This window comes from Pristiophorus japonicus, chromosome 21 (assembly GCF_044704955.1).
Source record: "Pristiophorus japonicus isolate sPriJap1 chromosome 21, sPriJap1.hap1, whole genome shotgun sequence".
Lineage (NCBI taxonomy): Eukaryota > Metazoa > Chordata > Chondrichthyes > Pristiophoridae > Pristiophorus > Pristiophorus japonicus.
In genome coordinates, this window is record NC_091997.1 from 55203154 (window position 1) to 55220719 (window position 17566).

The window sequence follows — 17566 nt, forward strand, 5'->3', positions numbered from 1 at the left end:
AGTCACTGTTGTAATGTAGGAAATGCTACTAAGAAGAGGGAATCTAATAGACTGGCTCAACATTATAAAAAATTTTGAGCGTGTAAATAGTGAAAGATTGTCTCCACTCATTGGTGAATTGGGAACAAGGGGACATAGACGCAGGAAATCAATGAGAGAACATCATCATCATCATCATAGGCAGTCCCGTGGAATCGAGGAAGACTTGCTTTCACTCTAAAAGTGAGTTTTCAGGTGGTTGAACAGTCCAATACGGGAATTACAGTCTCTGTCACAGGTGGGACAGACAGTGGTTGAAGGAAAGGGTGGGTGGGGAGTCTGGTTTTTCGCACGTTCCTTCCACTGCTTGCAACAGGGGAGTGACTATTAGAACATGGAATGCCTCACAAGTGGCAGTTTGAAGCAGAGACTGGGGTAGATTTACAACTTTCCACCTGGGCCTGAAACCAATGCCAAGGACCAGACGCCTGTTACAGAAACCGCCCCATTTTCACCTCAATGGAAATAAAAATGGGCCGGTTTCTATAACGACCACCTGATCTGCCAGCTTAAAATCTCCCCCCATATATAATAAAAGGGGACTGGGTAAGCAGGGAGAATGTAAAAGGACACGGGGGTCGATAAGGGAAACGGGTGTAGGGTAGACAGCCAGGATAGGCTCAGGCCCGATGGGTCATATGGCCTCTCTCGCTGCTGTAATTCCTATGATTGTATGAGGATGAATACAAGACTTGGGTTTTCTGGTAGCTCCTAGCTATGGGGAGTGTAGGAATGGCTCGAGGAAGATAGCTGGTCGGGGCATCTAGCATAATTCGGAAGGTTAGAGAGGTAGTCAGTCTTGCTGATTTCCCGGGGAGCAGTGAGATACTTTGCAGAACCTTCCTCAGGAAGTTGAGTGAAGTCCGCGATTGCACAGATTGCGTGACAGAGCGGATTATACGTTGTCTGTGGGAGGAAAGGGCTGAGTGGCTATTTTCCCATGTTTTATATTAAAACATTAAGGCTGCCGTGCAGGGAGCAGGGAGCAGAGCTGGACTGCAGGTTCTGAGCTTAACCGTGTTCTCAGGGGAGGCAGGAAGTGTGGCCCTAACTCTACTGTATGACAGTGCCCTCTGGAGGCAGGGCACAGAGCAAAGTCACACAGGACCCAGGAACAGTTACCACTCAACTGAATAGTGGCCGCAGGGAACGCAAGAATAGTTTTGTCATCGGACACATGCTCCAGTGGCAAAACCGGCTGTCCAGTTATTTTTTCACCTTTTGCCAATTCTTTGGCACCGAGTGCTTATTCTCACACCGCGGTGTTTACAGCTCAGCATGTTGGCGACATCATCTGGAAACAAAGCGCCCAGCTCTACCTCACCATCACTTCTCTCGACCCCGCCACAGTCTCTAAATTGTCAGACTGCTTGTCCGACATCCAGTTCTGGATCAGCAGAAATGTTCTCCAATTGAATATTGGGAAAACCGAAGCCATTGTTTTCGATCCTCGCCACAAACTCCATTCCCTAGCCACTGACTCCATCCCTCTCCCCAACTTGTGTCTGTCTGAGGCTGAACCAGACTTTTCCCAACCTGGGTGTCATATTTGACTCTTCAGAGCTTCTGACCACATATCCACAGCATAACTAGGCCCGCCTATTTCCACCTCTGTAACATCGTCCGTCTCTGCCCTTGCCTCAGCTCATCCGCTGCCGAAGCCCTCTTCCATGCCTTTGTTACCTCTAAACTTGACCATTCAAACGCACTCCTGGCTGGCCTCCCACATTCTACCCTATGTAGAGGTGATCCAAAACTCGGCTGACCATATCCTAACTCGCCCTTTCTACATTCGAGGGCTGCGTCCGATGGGTTAGAGTTCCTTCTACAGCAGCACAGACTGGGTTTGTATTCCCTCGAGTCCAGGAGATTAAGGGCTGAACTGATTGAAGTGTTTAAGATGATTAAAGGGTTTGATCGGGTAGATAGAGAGAAACTATATTCTCTGGTGGGGGGAGTCCAGAACAAGGGGCATAAACTTGAAATTAGAGCCAGGCCGTTCAGGGGTGATGTCAGGAAGCACTTCTTCACACACAGGATAATGGAAATCTGGAACTCTCTCCCCCAAAAAGCTGTTGAGCCTGGGGGTCAATTGAATATTTCAAAACTGTGATTGCTAGCTTTGTGTGAGGTAAGGGTATTGAGGGTTACGGAACCAAGGAGGGTAAATGGAGTTAAGGTACAGATCAGGTCATTGAATGGTGGAAGAGGTTTCTAGTCCAGAAGCTTAACTGGACCAGCCACATAAATACCATGGCTACAAGAGCAGGTGAAAGACTGGGTATTCTGCACCTCCTGACTCCCCAAAGCCTTTCCATCATCTACAAGGCACAAGTCAGGAGTGTGATGGAATATTCTCCACTTGCCTGGATGAGTGCAGCTCCATCAACACTCAACAAGCTCGACACCATCCAGGAGCCCGCTTGATTGACACCCCGTCCACCCCATTCACTCCCTCCACCACCGGCGCACCGTGGCTGCAGTGTGTACCATCTACAAGATGCACTGCAGCAACTCGCCAAGGCTTCTTCGGCAGCACCTCCCAAACCCACGACCTCTACCAACTAGAAGGACAAGGGCAGCAGGTGCATGGGAACACCACCACCTCCACGTTCCCCTCCGAGTTACACACCATCCTGACTTGGAAATATATCGGCCGTTCCTTCATCGTCGCTGGGTCAAAATCCTGGAACTCCCTCCCTAACGGCACTGTGGGAGCACCTTCACCACACGGACTGCAGCGGTTCAAGAAGGTGGCTCACCACCACCTTCTCAAGGGGCAATTAGGGATGGGCAATAAATGCTGGTCTTGCCAGCGACGCCCACATCCCAAGAGTGAATAAAAAAATTTACCAACGACCTACGGCCATCGGAGAGAGACTTTCATTCACTGATTGGAGCTGATTTCGAATGTAGGCGGGTGTTTAATTGTACCTTGTGCCTGGGTGGAGAAACACCTTCAGACTGGAACAGAATCCCAAATGTATCCTGCTGAGCAATTCCTTCAGTGCGAAGCAGAATAATGTACTCACACCGAGAAGAGAAGGCTGGGGGGCTGGTATCATTACCCTTGCCTTATTGATTGTGCCAGGGCCCCAAAGGGCAGCTAGACATTCTTGTTTATATTAATTGAAGCTCGTCTTCGTCCATACGTGAACTTGCAACTTTATTAATGATAAAAAATGATCTAGAGAAAGCACTCAGTCATCTGTGTGATGCCAGACCCACCGGAACCTGATGGATCATCAGAAGCCCACCATCCCACACACCTGTCCCAAACGTTACTCCACGTCCCACACACCTATCCCAAACGTTACTCCATGTCCCATACATACCTCTCCCAAACGTTACTCCATGTCCCATACACCTGTCCCAAACGTTACTCCACGTCCCACACACCTGTCCCAAACATTACTCCATGTCCCACACACCTGTCTCAAACATTACTCCACGTCTCACACACCTGTCCCAAACGTTACTCCACGTCTCACACACCTGTCCAAAACGTTACTCCACGTCCCACACACCTGTCCCAAACGTTACTCCACGTCCCACACACCTGTCCCAAACGTTACTCCACGTCTCACACACCTGTCCCGAACATTACTCCACCATCCCACACACCTATCCCAAACGTTACTCCATGTTCCACACACCTGTCCCAAACATTACTCCACGTCCCACACACCTGTCCCAAACGCTACTCCACGTCCCACACACCTGTCCCAAACGTTACTCCACGTCTCACACACCTGTCCCAAACGTTACTCCACGTCCCACACACCTGTCCCAAACGTTACTCCACGTCTCACACACCTGTCCCAAACGTTACTCCACGTCCCACACACCTGTCCCAAACGTTACTCCACGTCCCACACACCTGTCCCAAACGTTACTCCACGTCTCACACACCTGTCCCGAACATTACTCCACCATCCCACACACCTATCCCAAACGTTACTCCATGTTCCACACACCTGTCCCAAACATTACTCCACGTCCCACACACCTGTCCCAAACGCTACTCCACGTCCCACACACCTGTCCCAAACATTACGCAAGGTCCCACACACCTCTCCCAAATGTTACTCCATGTCTCACACACTTGTCCCAAACGTTAATCCATGTCCCACACACCTGTCCCAAACGCTACTCCACGTCCCACACACCTGTCCCAAACATTACTCCACGTCCCACACACCTCTCCCAAACGTTACTCCATGTCTCACACACCTGTCCCAAACGTTACTCCACGTCTCACACACCTGTCCCAAACGTTACTCCATGTCTCACACACCTGTCCCAAACGTTACTCCATGTCCCACACACCTGTCCCAAACGTTACTCCATGTCCCATACACCTGCCCCGAACATTACTCCACCATCCCACACATACCTATCCCAAATGTTACTCCATGTTCCACACACCTGTCCCAAACATTACTCCAGGTCCCACACACCTGTCCCAAATGTTACTCCAGATTCCACACACCGGTCCCAAACGTTACACCTTCACACTTTAACAAAGACAAGATCCGTTTTACACACCGATGCACGGAGCAAAACACAACCTGTCATCTGTTCGGATCAAAGCAATAGGAGGTCAGCCTATCAGTAGTTGGGAGTATGGTAGCATAGTGGTTCTGTTGGTGGATGAGTAATCCAATAGAACACGAGTTCAAATCCAACCCCTGGGCAGTTTGAGAATTTCAATTGTTTAAAATTAAAAGCTGGTGTCAATAAAAGTGATCATGAAGCCATCACTTTTATTTTAAAAACCCATCTTGTTAACTAGTGCCTTTTGTTGAAATGTATAAGATTCTGAGGGGGCTTGACAGGGTAGATATTTCCCCTCATGGGAGAATCCAGAACTAGGGGGCATAGTTTCAGAATAAGGGGTCGCCCATTTAAAACTGAGATGAGGAGGAATTTCTTCTCTCGGCTGGTTGTAAATCTGTGGAATTCTCAGCCCCAAAAATCTGTAGAAGCTGGGGGTCATTGAATATATTTAAGGTGGAGATAGACAGATTTTTGAACGATAGGGGAGTCAAGGATTATGGGGAGCGGGCAGGGAAGTGGAGTTGAGTCCATGATCAGATCAGCCATGATCTTATTAAATGGCAGAGCAGGCTCGAGGGGCCGAATGGCCGACTCCTGCTCCTATTTCTTATGTTCTTATGTTCAGGGAAGGAAACCTACCGTGCTTAACCGGTCTGGCCTGTACGTATCTTCAGTCGCACAATAATGTGTTTGACACCTAACTGCCCTCTGAGGTGGTGTCTAACAAGCCACTCAGTCATATCAAACCACGTGCAGCAAGGCCCACTGCACCTGCTCAGGGCAATGAGGGATGAGCAATAAATACCAGCCTTGCCAGCAACACCCTCACCCAGAGACTGAACGAAAATAAATCATTTAATGAATCTCTCTAGGAAGATGGTCACACATCCGCAGATCTATATTACACCAACATTTGCCTGAAGAACTCAAAAACTCAACTGATTTAAAATCATTTTATTGTTACCTGTGCATTAGAAAAGCGATCAGCCGTTAGACAGAGCGATGAGCACAAAGACCAGTTACAGAGGTTCTCCATACTGGAAGCGGTTCGAATGTTACTGGGAACACGCGGGTTCAGGGAAAGAATTCTCCCATTATTTTAGTTAAAACAGGTGCCGGCACACTCAGAGATCAATCAATCTGAATAGGAGACGCATTTGTTAGAATCAAGTCGGTTCTATTCTTTCTGCTGTTCCTGGAGGGAGGCAGTGTGCCAAACCAGCACTGGATGGGGAGGGGTGCTGGGCTGGTTAATCCCACCATTTAAACATAGCAACTTGGGATCCTGGGTTTGGTGATAGACCTCCACTTCTGGGTCAGAATCAAAAATTAGCGGACTACAGTTATCAGAAAGGAACATGAGGAGTGTTTCCTCACTGTGTGTGTGTGTACAGGGTATTGGAGGGACACTGCCTCACTGTGTGTACAGGATATTGGAGGGACACTGCCTCACTGTGTGTACAGGATATTGGAGGGACACTGCCTCACTGTGTGTACAGGATATTGGGATTGAGGAGCCATGTGCCTTTTCTCATTCTTAAATCAAATTCAAAAGTAACGCCAGAAGAGAACACAATAATCATGGAAATAGGGCAGTCTCCAATGATTAAGGATGAAAAGTAACTGCATTCAAACTTTTACTGTGACAGTACAGGAATAGCTCAACCCAAGCCAACCCAAGTCACGTCAAGTCCGCCCCAGCGAGGTTATAAATACAGCACAATGCAGCTTTTGACTTGAGCTGGTTAAAGGCGTGTGTGCATGAAGCTATGGCCACTTTCACCATGACACTGTGTCACCCAGGGCTCCACCTCCTACCTCCCCCGACCTACTCCACAAAGGGCTACAGCAGTCTACTCTAGGTCTGCTAGCAGGCTACTGAGGTGGGATCTCCACACGGAGCCGCTGCTCGCTCCGCTGGGCCAGGACCACCCCCTCATGGCAGTTCCTTGCGTTCCGCACTGGACTCGTTGATGACCTGTGGGTAGAAGAGAAGAAATAAAATCAGGGATTGAAATGTCTGGAGTGGATCTCCTTAAAACTTCCTCAGATGTTTGGTCTCAACAGTTTTATTTTTAACAAGAAAAATGTATTTTAACTAAAAGAAAAACACCTCAGGATGAAGCCATGATGACAGGGAGAACGGCCACATCTTTACACCCTGACACACCAACCGGTGGGTTTTCTGATCTCACCCGCGCCACCCGGGGGGGGGGGGGGGGGAGAGGGGCACACTGCCATGGCCAGGGAGAGTCTGAGGGACATTGCCATCTTGGCCCAGATTGTGTGGCGGGGGACATACTGAGGGAATGCTGCACTGTTTCAGATGAGACGCTAAACCGAGGCCCTGCTTTCCCACTCAGGTGGACGTAAAATATCCCATGGCTACTATTGGAAGAATAGCAGGGGTGTTCTCCCCGGGGCCCTGGCAAATATTTATTCCTCAACCAACATCATTAAAACTTAATTATCTGGCCATTTGCTGTTTGTGGGAGCTTGCTGTGCATAAATTGGCTGCTGCGTTTCCCACATTACAACAATGACTACGCTTCAAAAGTACTTCATTGATTGTACAGCGCTTTGGGACATCCTGAGGTCGTGAAAGGTGCTATATAAATGCAAGTCTTTTTTTATTTTACTTTAGGGGAGATTTTGTTTTAACGAGGTAATTTCTGGGCTCAATAAGAGTTGGGAACGATAAGCCGTGTCTGTTTTGCTGGGTTCAGGTCAACCCAATACATGAATAAAGCGTGTGTCAGTGTCAGAGCCCATGCCAGGCAGTGCCAGGCACACCGCTGGGCACTATCGAGCTTGGTGACTGGCAGTATCAGGTTTGGAGCTGGCACTGGCTGATATCGGGGCCAACATAGGGCATAGGTGGGGCAGAATGAGGAACAGTGCAGGCGGTACCAGCCAGATGTGTGGAGATTCCATCGCTCCCACACTAACCGAACAATGTGAATACACACCTGCCCATCCCGGGTCTCCACTGTTTTAATCAGAATGTTTCTTCTTGCTTGAATGTCTGGGGAACCTTTAGATTCCAGGCTTGTCTCTGCGGGAACAGGAAGCACAGGACATTAAATCACAGTACACCAGTCCAGATTCAGACAAAAAGGTGCAGCAGGGGTCTTCTCAGGAGGAGGGGAACATTAGAAACGTTAGCAGGAACTGGGAGAAGGGGTAGGGGAGGGGGTGGGTCAGTTATGTCTGAGCTCCCTCGCTGATGGATTACATCTGTGCAAGGCCACATTGAGGAGTACAGATTGACACAACAGAGCTCACTGAAACATCAGTGCATTACTGACAGTGCAGAGGGAGCTTTACGCTGTATCTAGCCCGTGCTGTACCTGCCCTGGGAGTGTTTGATGTGACGGTATAGAGGGAGCTTTACTCTGTATCTAACCCGTGCTGTACCTGCCCTGGGAGTGTTTGATGTGACGGTATAGAGGGAGCTTTACTCTGTATCTAACCCATGCTGTACCTGCCCTGGGAGCGTTTGATGGGACAGTTATATATGCAAACTATAGATACTCTCTGTGTAGTCACTGTATAGTTGCATAAGATGGAGACTTGTTTATCTGATGTACTATCAACAAGGTTTACACTGTGTATATACATGCTGGCACCACGAGAGGGTGCAACTGGTGCAGACGACCAGCACCCCATCCGGTTGCTCTGGAACTAGTGATCTTGCATAATTGTACTGCTATCTCAGCACTGACCATGACTGAACCATGAATGCAATCTACCCAATCCTGGCGCACGACCGTAAAACATAATGAATGTAAGTCACTGAACCAAGATGTCACAATACAAACTGTAAATAACATTTTTTTTTCCTTCCGTTCTATGTACTTACACTGTGTCTGATCCTGCATGTTAATGTAACGGGCCAGCTGCATGAGCTCGCTGTGGAGGGCAGGAAATGGATGTATGTAGCCATGGACACACACATGGATCATACCTAGAACCCACTGGAACCTCCACTGCATCATCGAACCATCCAAACTGGTAACCACTACCCCACATTGTGGAAAAGGATTTGGGGGTTAACAGGGACAGGGCCAAGCCAAAGCACAGCCAAGGTGCAAGTACTATTGGCACTTAAGTCTGGGGAGAGCTAAGCCAGAGCACATAGTGCAATGTTAATTGGCACAAAGGACTTGGGGGAGAGTGATGTTATATATGCAGACTATGGATATACTCTATGTGTAGTCACTGTACAGTTGCATAAGATGGAGACTTGTATATGTGATGTACTGTCAATAAGGTTTACACTGTGTATATGCATGCTGGCACCACTAGAGGGTGCAACTGACGGAGATGGGGGTTTCCTGCCCTGGTGACAAGGGCTGTATAAAAGGGGAGCCACCATGCGGCTGCCTCACTCTGGAGTTACGAGTAAAGGACCAAGGTCACTACAGTTTGAGTACAACACATTGCCTCGTGGAGTCATTCATAGGTACATTTCAGACATAATAGGCACAGTGTAGAGGGTGCATTCCTCTATATCTAACCCGTGATGTACATGCCCTGAGAGCGTTTGATGGGACAGTGTAGATGGCGCTATACTCTGTATCTAACCTGTGCTGCACTTGCCTTGGGAATGTTTGATGGGAAAGTTTAGAGGGAGCTTTACTCTGTAACTAACCCGTGCTGTACCTGCCCTGGGAGTATTTGATGGGACAGTGTAGCGGGAGCATTACTCTGTATCTAACCCGTGCTGTACATGTCGTGGGAGAGTTTGATGGGACAGTTTAGAGGGAGCTTTACTCTGTATCTATCCCGTGCTGTACCTGACCTGGGAGTATTTGATGGGAAAGTTTAGAGGGAGCTTTACTGTGTATCTAACCCGTGCTGTATCTGTCCTGGGAGGGTTTGTTGGGGCAGTGTGTATCGGGAGCTTTACTCTGTATCTAACCCGTGCTGTACCTGTCCTGTGAGTGTTTGATGGGAAAGTGTAGAGGGAGCTTTACTCTCTATCTAACCTGTGCTGTTCCTGCCATGGGAAAGATTGATGGGACAGTGTAGAGGGAGCTTTACTCTGTATCTAACCCGTGCTGTACCTGTCCTGTGAGTGTTTGATGGGACAGTGTAGAGGGAGCTTTACTCTGTATCTAACCCGTGCTATACCTGACCTGGGACTATTAGATGGGTAAGTTTAGAGGGAGCTTTACTCTGTATTTAACTCGTGCTGTACATAGCCTGGGAGTGTTTGATAGGACAGAGTAGAAGGAGCTTTACTCTGTATCTAACCCATGCTGTACCTGTCCTGTGAGTGTTTGATGACAGTGTAGAGTGAGCTTTACTCTGTATATCACCTGTGCTGTACCTGCCCTGGGAGTTTTTGATGGGACAGTGTAGAGGGAGCTTTACTCTGTATCTAACCCGTGCTGCACTTGCCCTGGGAGAGTGTGATGGAACAGTGTAGAGGGAGCTTTACTCTGTATCTCACCCGTGTTGTACCTGCAATGAGAGTGTTTAATGGGAAAGTGTAGAGGGAGCTTTACTCTGTATCTAACCTGTGCTGTACCTGGCCTAGGAGTGTTTGATGGGGCAGTGTAGACAGAGCTTCACTCTGTATTTATACCCGTGCTGTACCTTCCCTTGGCGTGTTTGATGGGACAGTGTAAAGGGAACTTTACTCTGTATCTAACCCCTGCTGTACCTGTTGTGGGAGTGTTTGAAGGGACAGTGTAGAGGGAGCTATACTCTGTATCTAACCTGTTCTGTACCTGACCTGGGAGTGTTTGATGGGAGAGTATAGAGTAAGCTTTACTCTCTATCTAACCCGTGCTGTACCTGCCCTGGGAGTGGTTGATGGGAAAGTATAGAGGGAGCTTTACTCTGTATCTAACACGGGCTGTACCTCCCCTGGGAGTATTTGATGGGTCAATGTAGAGGGAGCTATACTCTGTATCTAACCGTGCTATACCTGCCCTAGGAATGTTTAATGGGTCGGTGTCAAGATAGCTTTACTCTGTCTCTAACCCGTGTTGTACCTGCTCTTGGAGTGTTTGATGGGACAATGTAGAGGGAACTTTACTTAGTACATAACACGTGCTGTACCTGCCCCGGGAGTGTTTGATGGGACAGTTTAGAGGGAGCGTTATTCTTTATCTAACTCGTGCTATACCTGCGCTGGGACTGTTTGATGGGACAGTGTAGAGGGAGCTTTACTCTGTATCTAACCCATGCTGTACCTGCCCTGGGAGTGTGTGATGGAGCAGTGTAGAGGGAGCTTTACTCTGTATCCAACCCGTACTGTACCTGGCCTAGGAGTGTTTGATGGGTCGGTGTAGAGGGAGCTTTAAACTGTCTCTAATCCGTGCTGTAACTGCTCTGGGAGTGTTTAATGGGACAGTGTAGAGGAAGCTACACGATGTATCTAATCTGTTCTGCACCTGACCTGGGAGTGTTTTATGGGACAATGTAGAGTGAGCTTACTCTGTATGTAGCCCGTACTGTACCTGCCCTTGGAGAGCTTGATGGGACAGTGAGAGGGAGCTCTACTCTGTATCTAACCCCGTGCTGCACCTGCCCTGGGAGTGTTTGATGGGACAGTGAAGAGGGTGCTTTATTCTGTATCGAACCCATGCTGTAGCTGTCCTGGGAGTATTTGATGGGACAGTGCAGAGGGAGCTTTACTCTGTATCTAACCCGTGCTGTACCTGCCTTGGGAGTGTTTAATAGACAGTGTCAAGGGAGCTTTACTCTGTATCTAAACCATGCTGTACCTATCCTGGGAGTGTTTGATGAGAGAATGCAGCGGGAGCTTTACTCTGTATCTAACTCGTACTGTACCTGTCCTTGGAATGTTTGATGGGACAGTGTAGAGGGAGCTTTACTCTGTACGTAAACTGTGCTGTGCCTGCCCTGCGAGTGTTTGATGGGACAGTGTAGCAGGAGCTTTACTTTATATCTAACCCGTGCTGCACCTGCCCTGGGAGTGTTTGATGGGTTGGTGTAGAGGGAGCTTTACTCTGTCTCTAATCCGTGCTGTACCTGCTCTGGGTGTGTTTGATGGGACAGTGTAGAGGGAGCTTTACTCTGTATCTAACCCTGTGCTGTATCTGCCCTGGGAGTATTTGATGGGACAGTGTAGAGGGAGCTCTACTCTATATCTAACCTGTGCTGTACCTGCCCTGGTATTGTTTGATGAGAGAGTGCAGAGGGAGCTTTACTATCTATCTAACCCGTGCTGTACCTGCCCTGGGAGTATTTGATGGGTCAGTGTAGAGGGAGCTTTACTCTGTATCTAACCCATGCTGTACCTGCCCTGGGAGTGTGTGATGGAGCAGTGTAGAGGCAGCTTTACTCTGTATCCAACCCGTACTGTACCTGGCCGAGGAGTGTTTGTTGGGTCGGTGTAGAGGGAGTTTTAATCTGTCTCTAATCCGTGCTGTAACTGCTCTGGGAGTGTTTGATGGGACAGTGAGGAGGGTGCTTTATTCTGTATCTCACCCATGCTGTAGCTGTCCTGGGAGTATTTGATGGGACAGTGTAGAGGGAGCTTTACTCTGTATTTTACCCGTGCTGTACCTGTCCTGAGAGTGTATGATGAGACAGTGTAGAGGCAGCTTTACTCTGTATCTAAACCATGCTGTACCTGCCCTGGGAGGGTTTGATGGGACAATTTAGAGGGAGCTTTACTCTGTATCTAACCCAATGTTGTACCTGTGCTGTGATTGTTTGATGGGACAGTGTAGAGGGAGCTTTACTTTGTCTCTAACTCATGCTGTACCTGCCCTGGGAATGTTTGATGGGACCGGGGAGAGGCAGCTTTACTCTGTATCTAAACCATGCTGTACCTGCCCTGGGAGTGTTTGATGGGACAGTGTAGAGCGACCTGTATTCTGAAACTAACCAGTGCTCTATCTGCCCTGGGAATATTTGATGGGACAGTGTAGAGGCAGCTTTACTCTGTATCGAAGCAGTGCTGTACTTGCCCTGGGAGTGTTTGATGAGACAGCATAGAGAGAGCTTTTCTCTGTCACTCACCCTGTGCTGTAGCTGCCCTGGTAGTGTTTGATGGGACAGTGCAGAGGGATCTTTACTCTGTATCTATCCCCATGCTATACCTGCCGTGGGAGTGCTTGATAAGACCATGTAGAGGGAGCTTTACTCGGTATCTAACCCGTGCGGTACCTGCACTCAAAGTGTTTGATGGGACAGTGTAGAGGGAGCTTTACTCTGAACTCAACCCATGCTATACCTTCCCTGGGATTGTTTGACGGGGCAGTGCAGAGGGAGCTTTGCTCTGCATCTAACGTGTATTGTACCTGTCCGGAAGTGTTTGATGGGACTGTGTAGCGGGAGATTTACTTGGTATCTAACCTGTGCTGTACTTGCCCTGGGAATGTTTGATGCGACAGTGTAGAGGAAGCTTTACTTTGTATTGGACACGTGCTGTACCTGCCCTGGGAGTGTCTGATGGGACAGGGTAGAGGGAGTTTTACTCTTTTTTCTAATGCGTGCTGTATCTACCGTGGAAGTGTTTGATGGGACAGTGTAGAGGGAGCTTTACTCTGTATCTAACCCGTGCTATGCCTGCCCTGGGATAGTTTGATGGGACAATTTAGAGGGAGCATTACTCTGTACCTAACCCGTGCTGTACCCGCCCTGTGAGTATTTGATGGGACAGTGTAGAGGGATCTTTACATCTGCATCTAACCCGTGCTGTTCCTGCCCTGGGTGTGTTTGACAGGAAGTCCATTAGAAGATGAGAAGGAGGATTTAATAATGGGAAATGTGGAAATGTCTGAGACATTAAACAATTATTTTGCTTCGGTCTTCACAGTGGAAGACACAAAAACCATGCCAAAAATTGCTGGTCACGGGAATGTGGGAAGGGAGGACCTTGAGATAATCACTATCACTAGGGGGGTAGTGCTGGACAGGCTAATGGGACTCAAGTTAGACAAGTCACTGGTCCAGATGGAATGCATCCCAGGGTATTAAAAGAGATGACGGAAGTTATGGCAGATGCATTCGTTATAATCTACCAAAATTCTCTGGACTATGGGCCGGTTAGTTTAACATCTGTAGTGGGGAAAATGCTTGAAGCTATCATTAAGGAAGAAATAGCAGGACATCTAGATAGGAATAGTGCAATCAAGCAGACGCAGCATGGATTCATGAAGGGGAAATCATGTTGAACTAATTTATTGGAATTCTTTGAGGATATAACGAGCATGGTGGATAGAGGTGTACCGATGGATGTGGTGTATTTAGATTTCCAAAAGGCATTTGATAAGGTGCCACACAAAAGGTTACTGCAGAAGATAAAGGTACGCGGAGTCAGAGGAAATGTATTAGCATGGATAGAGAATTGGCTGGCTAACAGAAAGCAGAGAGTCGGGATAAATGGGTCCTTTTCGGGTTGGAAATCGGTGGTTAGTGGTGTGCCACAGGGATCGGTGCTGGGACCACAACTGTTTACAATATACATAGATGACCTGGAAGAGGGGAAAGTGTGTACTGTAACACAATTTGCAGATGACACAAAGATTAGTGGGAAAGCGGGTTGTGTAGAGGACACAGAGAGGCTGCAAAGAGATTTAGATAGGTTAAGCGAATGGGTAAGGTTTGGCAGATGGAATACAATGTCGGAAAATGTGAGGTCATCCACCTTGGAAAGAAAAACAGTAAAAGGGAATATTATTTGAATGGGGAGAAATTACAACATGCTGCGGTGCAGAGGGACCTGGGGGTCCTTGTGCATGAATCCCAAAAAGTTAGTTTGCAGGTGCAGCAGGTAATCAGGAAGGCGAATGGAATGTTGGCCTTCATTGCGAGAGGGATGGAGTACAAAAGCAGGGAGGTTCTGCTGCAACTGTATAGGGTATTGGTGAGGCCGCAACTGGAGTACTGCGTGCAGTTTTGGTCATCTTACTTAAGGAAGGATATACTAGCTTTGGAGGGGGTACAGAGACGATTCACTAGGCTGATTCCGGAGATGAGGGGGTTACCTTATGATGATAGATTGAGTAGACTGGGTCTTTACTCGTTGGAGTTCAGAAGGATGAGGGGTGATCTTATAGAAACATTTAAAATCATGAAAGGGATAGACAAGATAGAGGCAGAGAGGTTGTTTCCACTGGTCGGGGAGACTAGAACTAGGGGGCACAGCCTCAAAATACAGGGGAGCCAATTTAAAACCGAGTTGAGAAGGAATTTCTTCTCCCAGAGGGTTGTGAATCTGTGGAATTCTCTGCCCAAGGAGGCAGTTGAGGCTAGCTCATTGAATGTATTCAAGTCACAGATAGATAGATTTTTAACCAATAAGGGAATTAAGGGTTATGGGGAGCGGGCGGGTAAGTGGAGCTGAGTCCACGGCCAGATCAGCCATGATCTTGTTGAATGGCGGAGCAGGCTCGAGTGGCTAGATGGCCTACTCCTGTTCCTAATTCTTATGATCTTATGGGACAGTTTATAGGGAGCTTTACACTGTATCTAACCCGTGCTGTACCTGCCCTGGGAGTGTTTGATGGGACTGTGTAAAGGGAGCTTTACTCGGTATCTAACCCCTGCTGTACCTGTCCTCGGAGTGTTTGATGGGACAGTGTAGTGGGAGTTTTACTCCATATCGAAAGCATGCTGTACCTGCCCTGGGAGTATTTGATGGGATAGTGTAAAGGGAGCTTTACTCTGTATCTAACCCGTGCTGTACCTGCCCTGGCAGTGTTTAATGGGACCGTGTAAAGGGAGCTTTACTCTGTATCTAACCCGTGCTGTACTTTTCCTGGGAGTGTTTGATGGGACAGCGCAGAGGGAGTTTTACTCTGTATCTAACCAGTGCTGTACCTGCCCTGGGATTATTTGATGGGACAGTGTAGAGGGAGCTTTCCTCTGTATCTAACCAGTGAAGTACCTGCACTAAAAGTGTTTGTTGGGACAGTGTAGAGGGAGCTTTACTCTGTATGGAACCTGTGCTCTACCTGCCTTGGGGGCATTTGATGGGACAGTGTAGTGGGAGCTTTATTCGATATTTAAAGCATGCTGTACCTGCCCTGGGAGTGTTTGATGGGACAATGTAGAGGGAACTTTACTCTGTATCTAACCCGGGCTGTACCTGCCCTGCGAGTGTTTGATGGGACAATGTTGAGGGAACTTTACTCTGTATCTAACCCGGGCTGTACCTGCCCTGCGAGTGTTCAACGGGACAGTGTAAAGGGAGCTTTACTCTGAATCAAACCGGTGCTCTATCTGCCCTGGGAGTGTTTGATCGGGCAGGGTAGAGGGAGCTTTAGTCTGTATCTAACCCGTGCTGTACCTGCCCTGGCAGTGTTTAATGGGACCGTGTAAAGGAAGCTTTACTGTGTATCTAACGTGTGCTGTACCTGATCCGGGAGTATTTGATGGGACAATGTAGTCAGAGATTTATTCTGTATCTAACCAGTGCTGTACCTGCCCTGGGAGTGTTTGATGGGGCAGTGTGGAGGGAACTTTACTCTGTATCTAACGCGTGCTGTACCTGGCCTGGGAGTGTTTGATGGGACAGTGTAGAGGGAGCTTGACTCTATGTAACCCATGCTGCACCTGCCCTGGGATTATTTGATGGGACAGTGTAGAGCGAGCTTTACTCTGTATCTAACCCGCGCTGTACCTGCGCTGTGAGTGTTTCATGGGACAGTGTAGAAGGAGTTTTACTCTGTATCTAACCCCACGCTGTACCTCCCCGGGAGTTTTTGATGTGACAGAGTAGAGGGAGCTTTACTCTGTATCTAAACTGTGTTGTACCTGCCCTGGGAGTGTTTGATGGGACAGAGTAGAGGGAGCTTTAGTCTGTATCAAAACCGTGCTGTATCTGCCCTGGGTGTGTTTGATGGGACAGTTTAGAGGGAGCTTTAGACTGTATGTTAGAAACATAGAAACATAGAAAATAGGTGCAGGAGTAGGCCATTCGGCCCTTCGAGCCTGCACCGCCATTCAATGAGTTCATGGCTGAACATGAAACTTCAGTACCCCATTCCTGCTTTCCCGCCATACCCCTTGATCCCCCTAGTAGTAAGGACGACATCTATCTATAGACAAGTTTGCAGTCAGTTTTTATGTTCCCGGCAAGCTTCCTCTCGTACTCTATTTTTCCCCTCCCAATTAAACCCTTTGTCCTCCTCTGCTGAATTCTAAATTTCTCCCAGTCCTCAGGTTTGTTGCTTTTTCTGACCAATTTATATGCCTCTTCCTTGGATTTAGCACTATCCTTAATTTCCCTTATTAGCCACGGTTGAGCTACCTTCCCCTTTTTATTTTTACTCCAAACAGGGATGTAGAATTGTTGAAGTTCATCCATGTAATTTTTAAATGTTTGCCATTGCCTATCCACCGTCAACCCTTTAAGTATCATTCGCCAGTCTATTCTAGTCAATTCACGTCTCATACCATCGAAGTTACCTTTGCTTAAGTTCAGGACCCTAGTCTCTGAATTAACTGTGTCACTCTCCATCTTAATAAAGAATTCCACCATATTATGGTCACTCTTCCCCAAGGGGCCTCACACAACAAGATTGCTAATTAGTCTTTGCTCATTACACATCACCCAGTCTAGGATGGCCAGCCCTCTAGTTGGTTCCTCGACATATTGGTCCAGAAAGCCATCCCTAATACACTCCAGGAAATCCTCCACCGTATTGCTACCAGTTTGGTTGGCCCAATCTATATGTAGATTAAAGTCACCCATGATAACTGCTGTACCTTTATTGCTCATATCCCTAATTTCTTGTTTGATGCTGTCCCCAACCTCACTACCACTGTTTGGTGGTCTGTACACAACTCCCACTAGTGTTTTCTGCCCTTTGGTATTCCGCAGCTCCACCCATACAGATTCCACATCGTCCAAGCTAATGTCCTTCCTTACTATTACCTTCCCTTGGTGTGTTTGATGGGACAGTGTAGAGGGAGATTTACTCTGTGTCTAACCCGTGCTGTACCTGCCCTGGTATTGTTTGATGGAAGCGTGTAG

The 17566-nt window shown here is 47.9% G+C and overlaps 1 protein-coding gene across 1 annotated transcript in view; it reads right to left on the reverse strand.

The window, feature by feature from the left end:
- Window positions 1-5560: 5560 nt before the first annotated feature.
- gfap (glial fibrillary acidic protein) overlaps window positions 5561-17566 on the reverse strand; it is a 109566-nt gene continuing 97560 nt past the window's right edge. The window contains exons 9-10 of the mRNA XM_070864092.1: window positions 7569-7654; window positions 5561-6577 (exon numbers count right to left, since the gene is read on the reverse strand). Of these exons, the coding sequence (XP_070720193.1) occupies window positions 6536-6577; window positions 7569-7654 (128 nt within the window). The 3' untranslated portion in view covers window positions 5561-6535. The remainder of the gene's footprint in view (window positions 6578-7568; window positions 7655-17566) is intronic.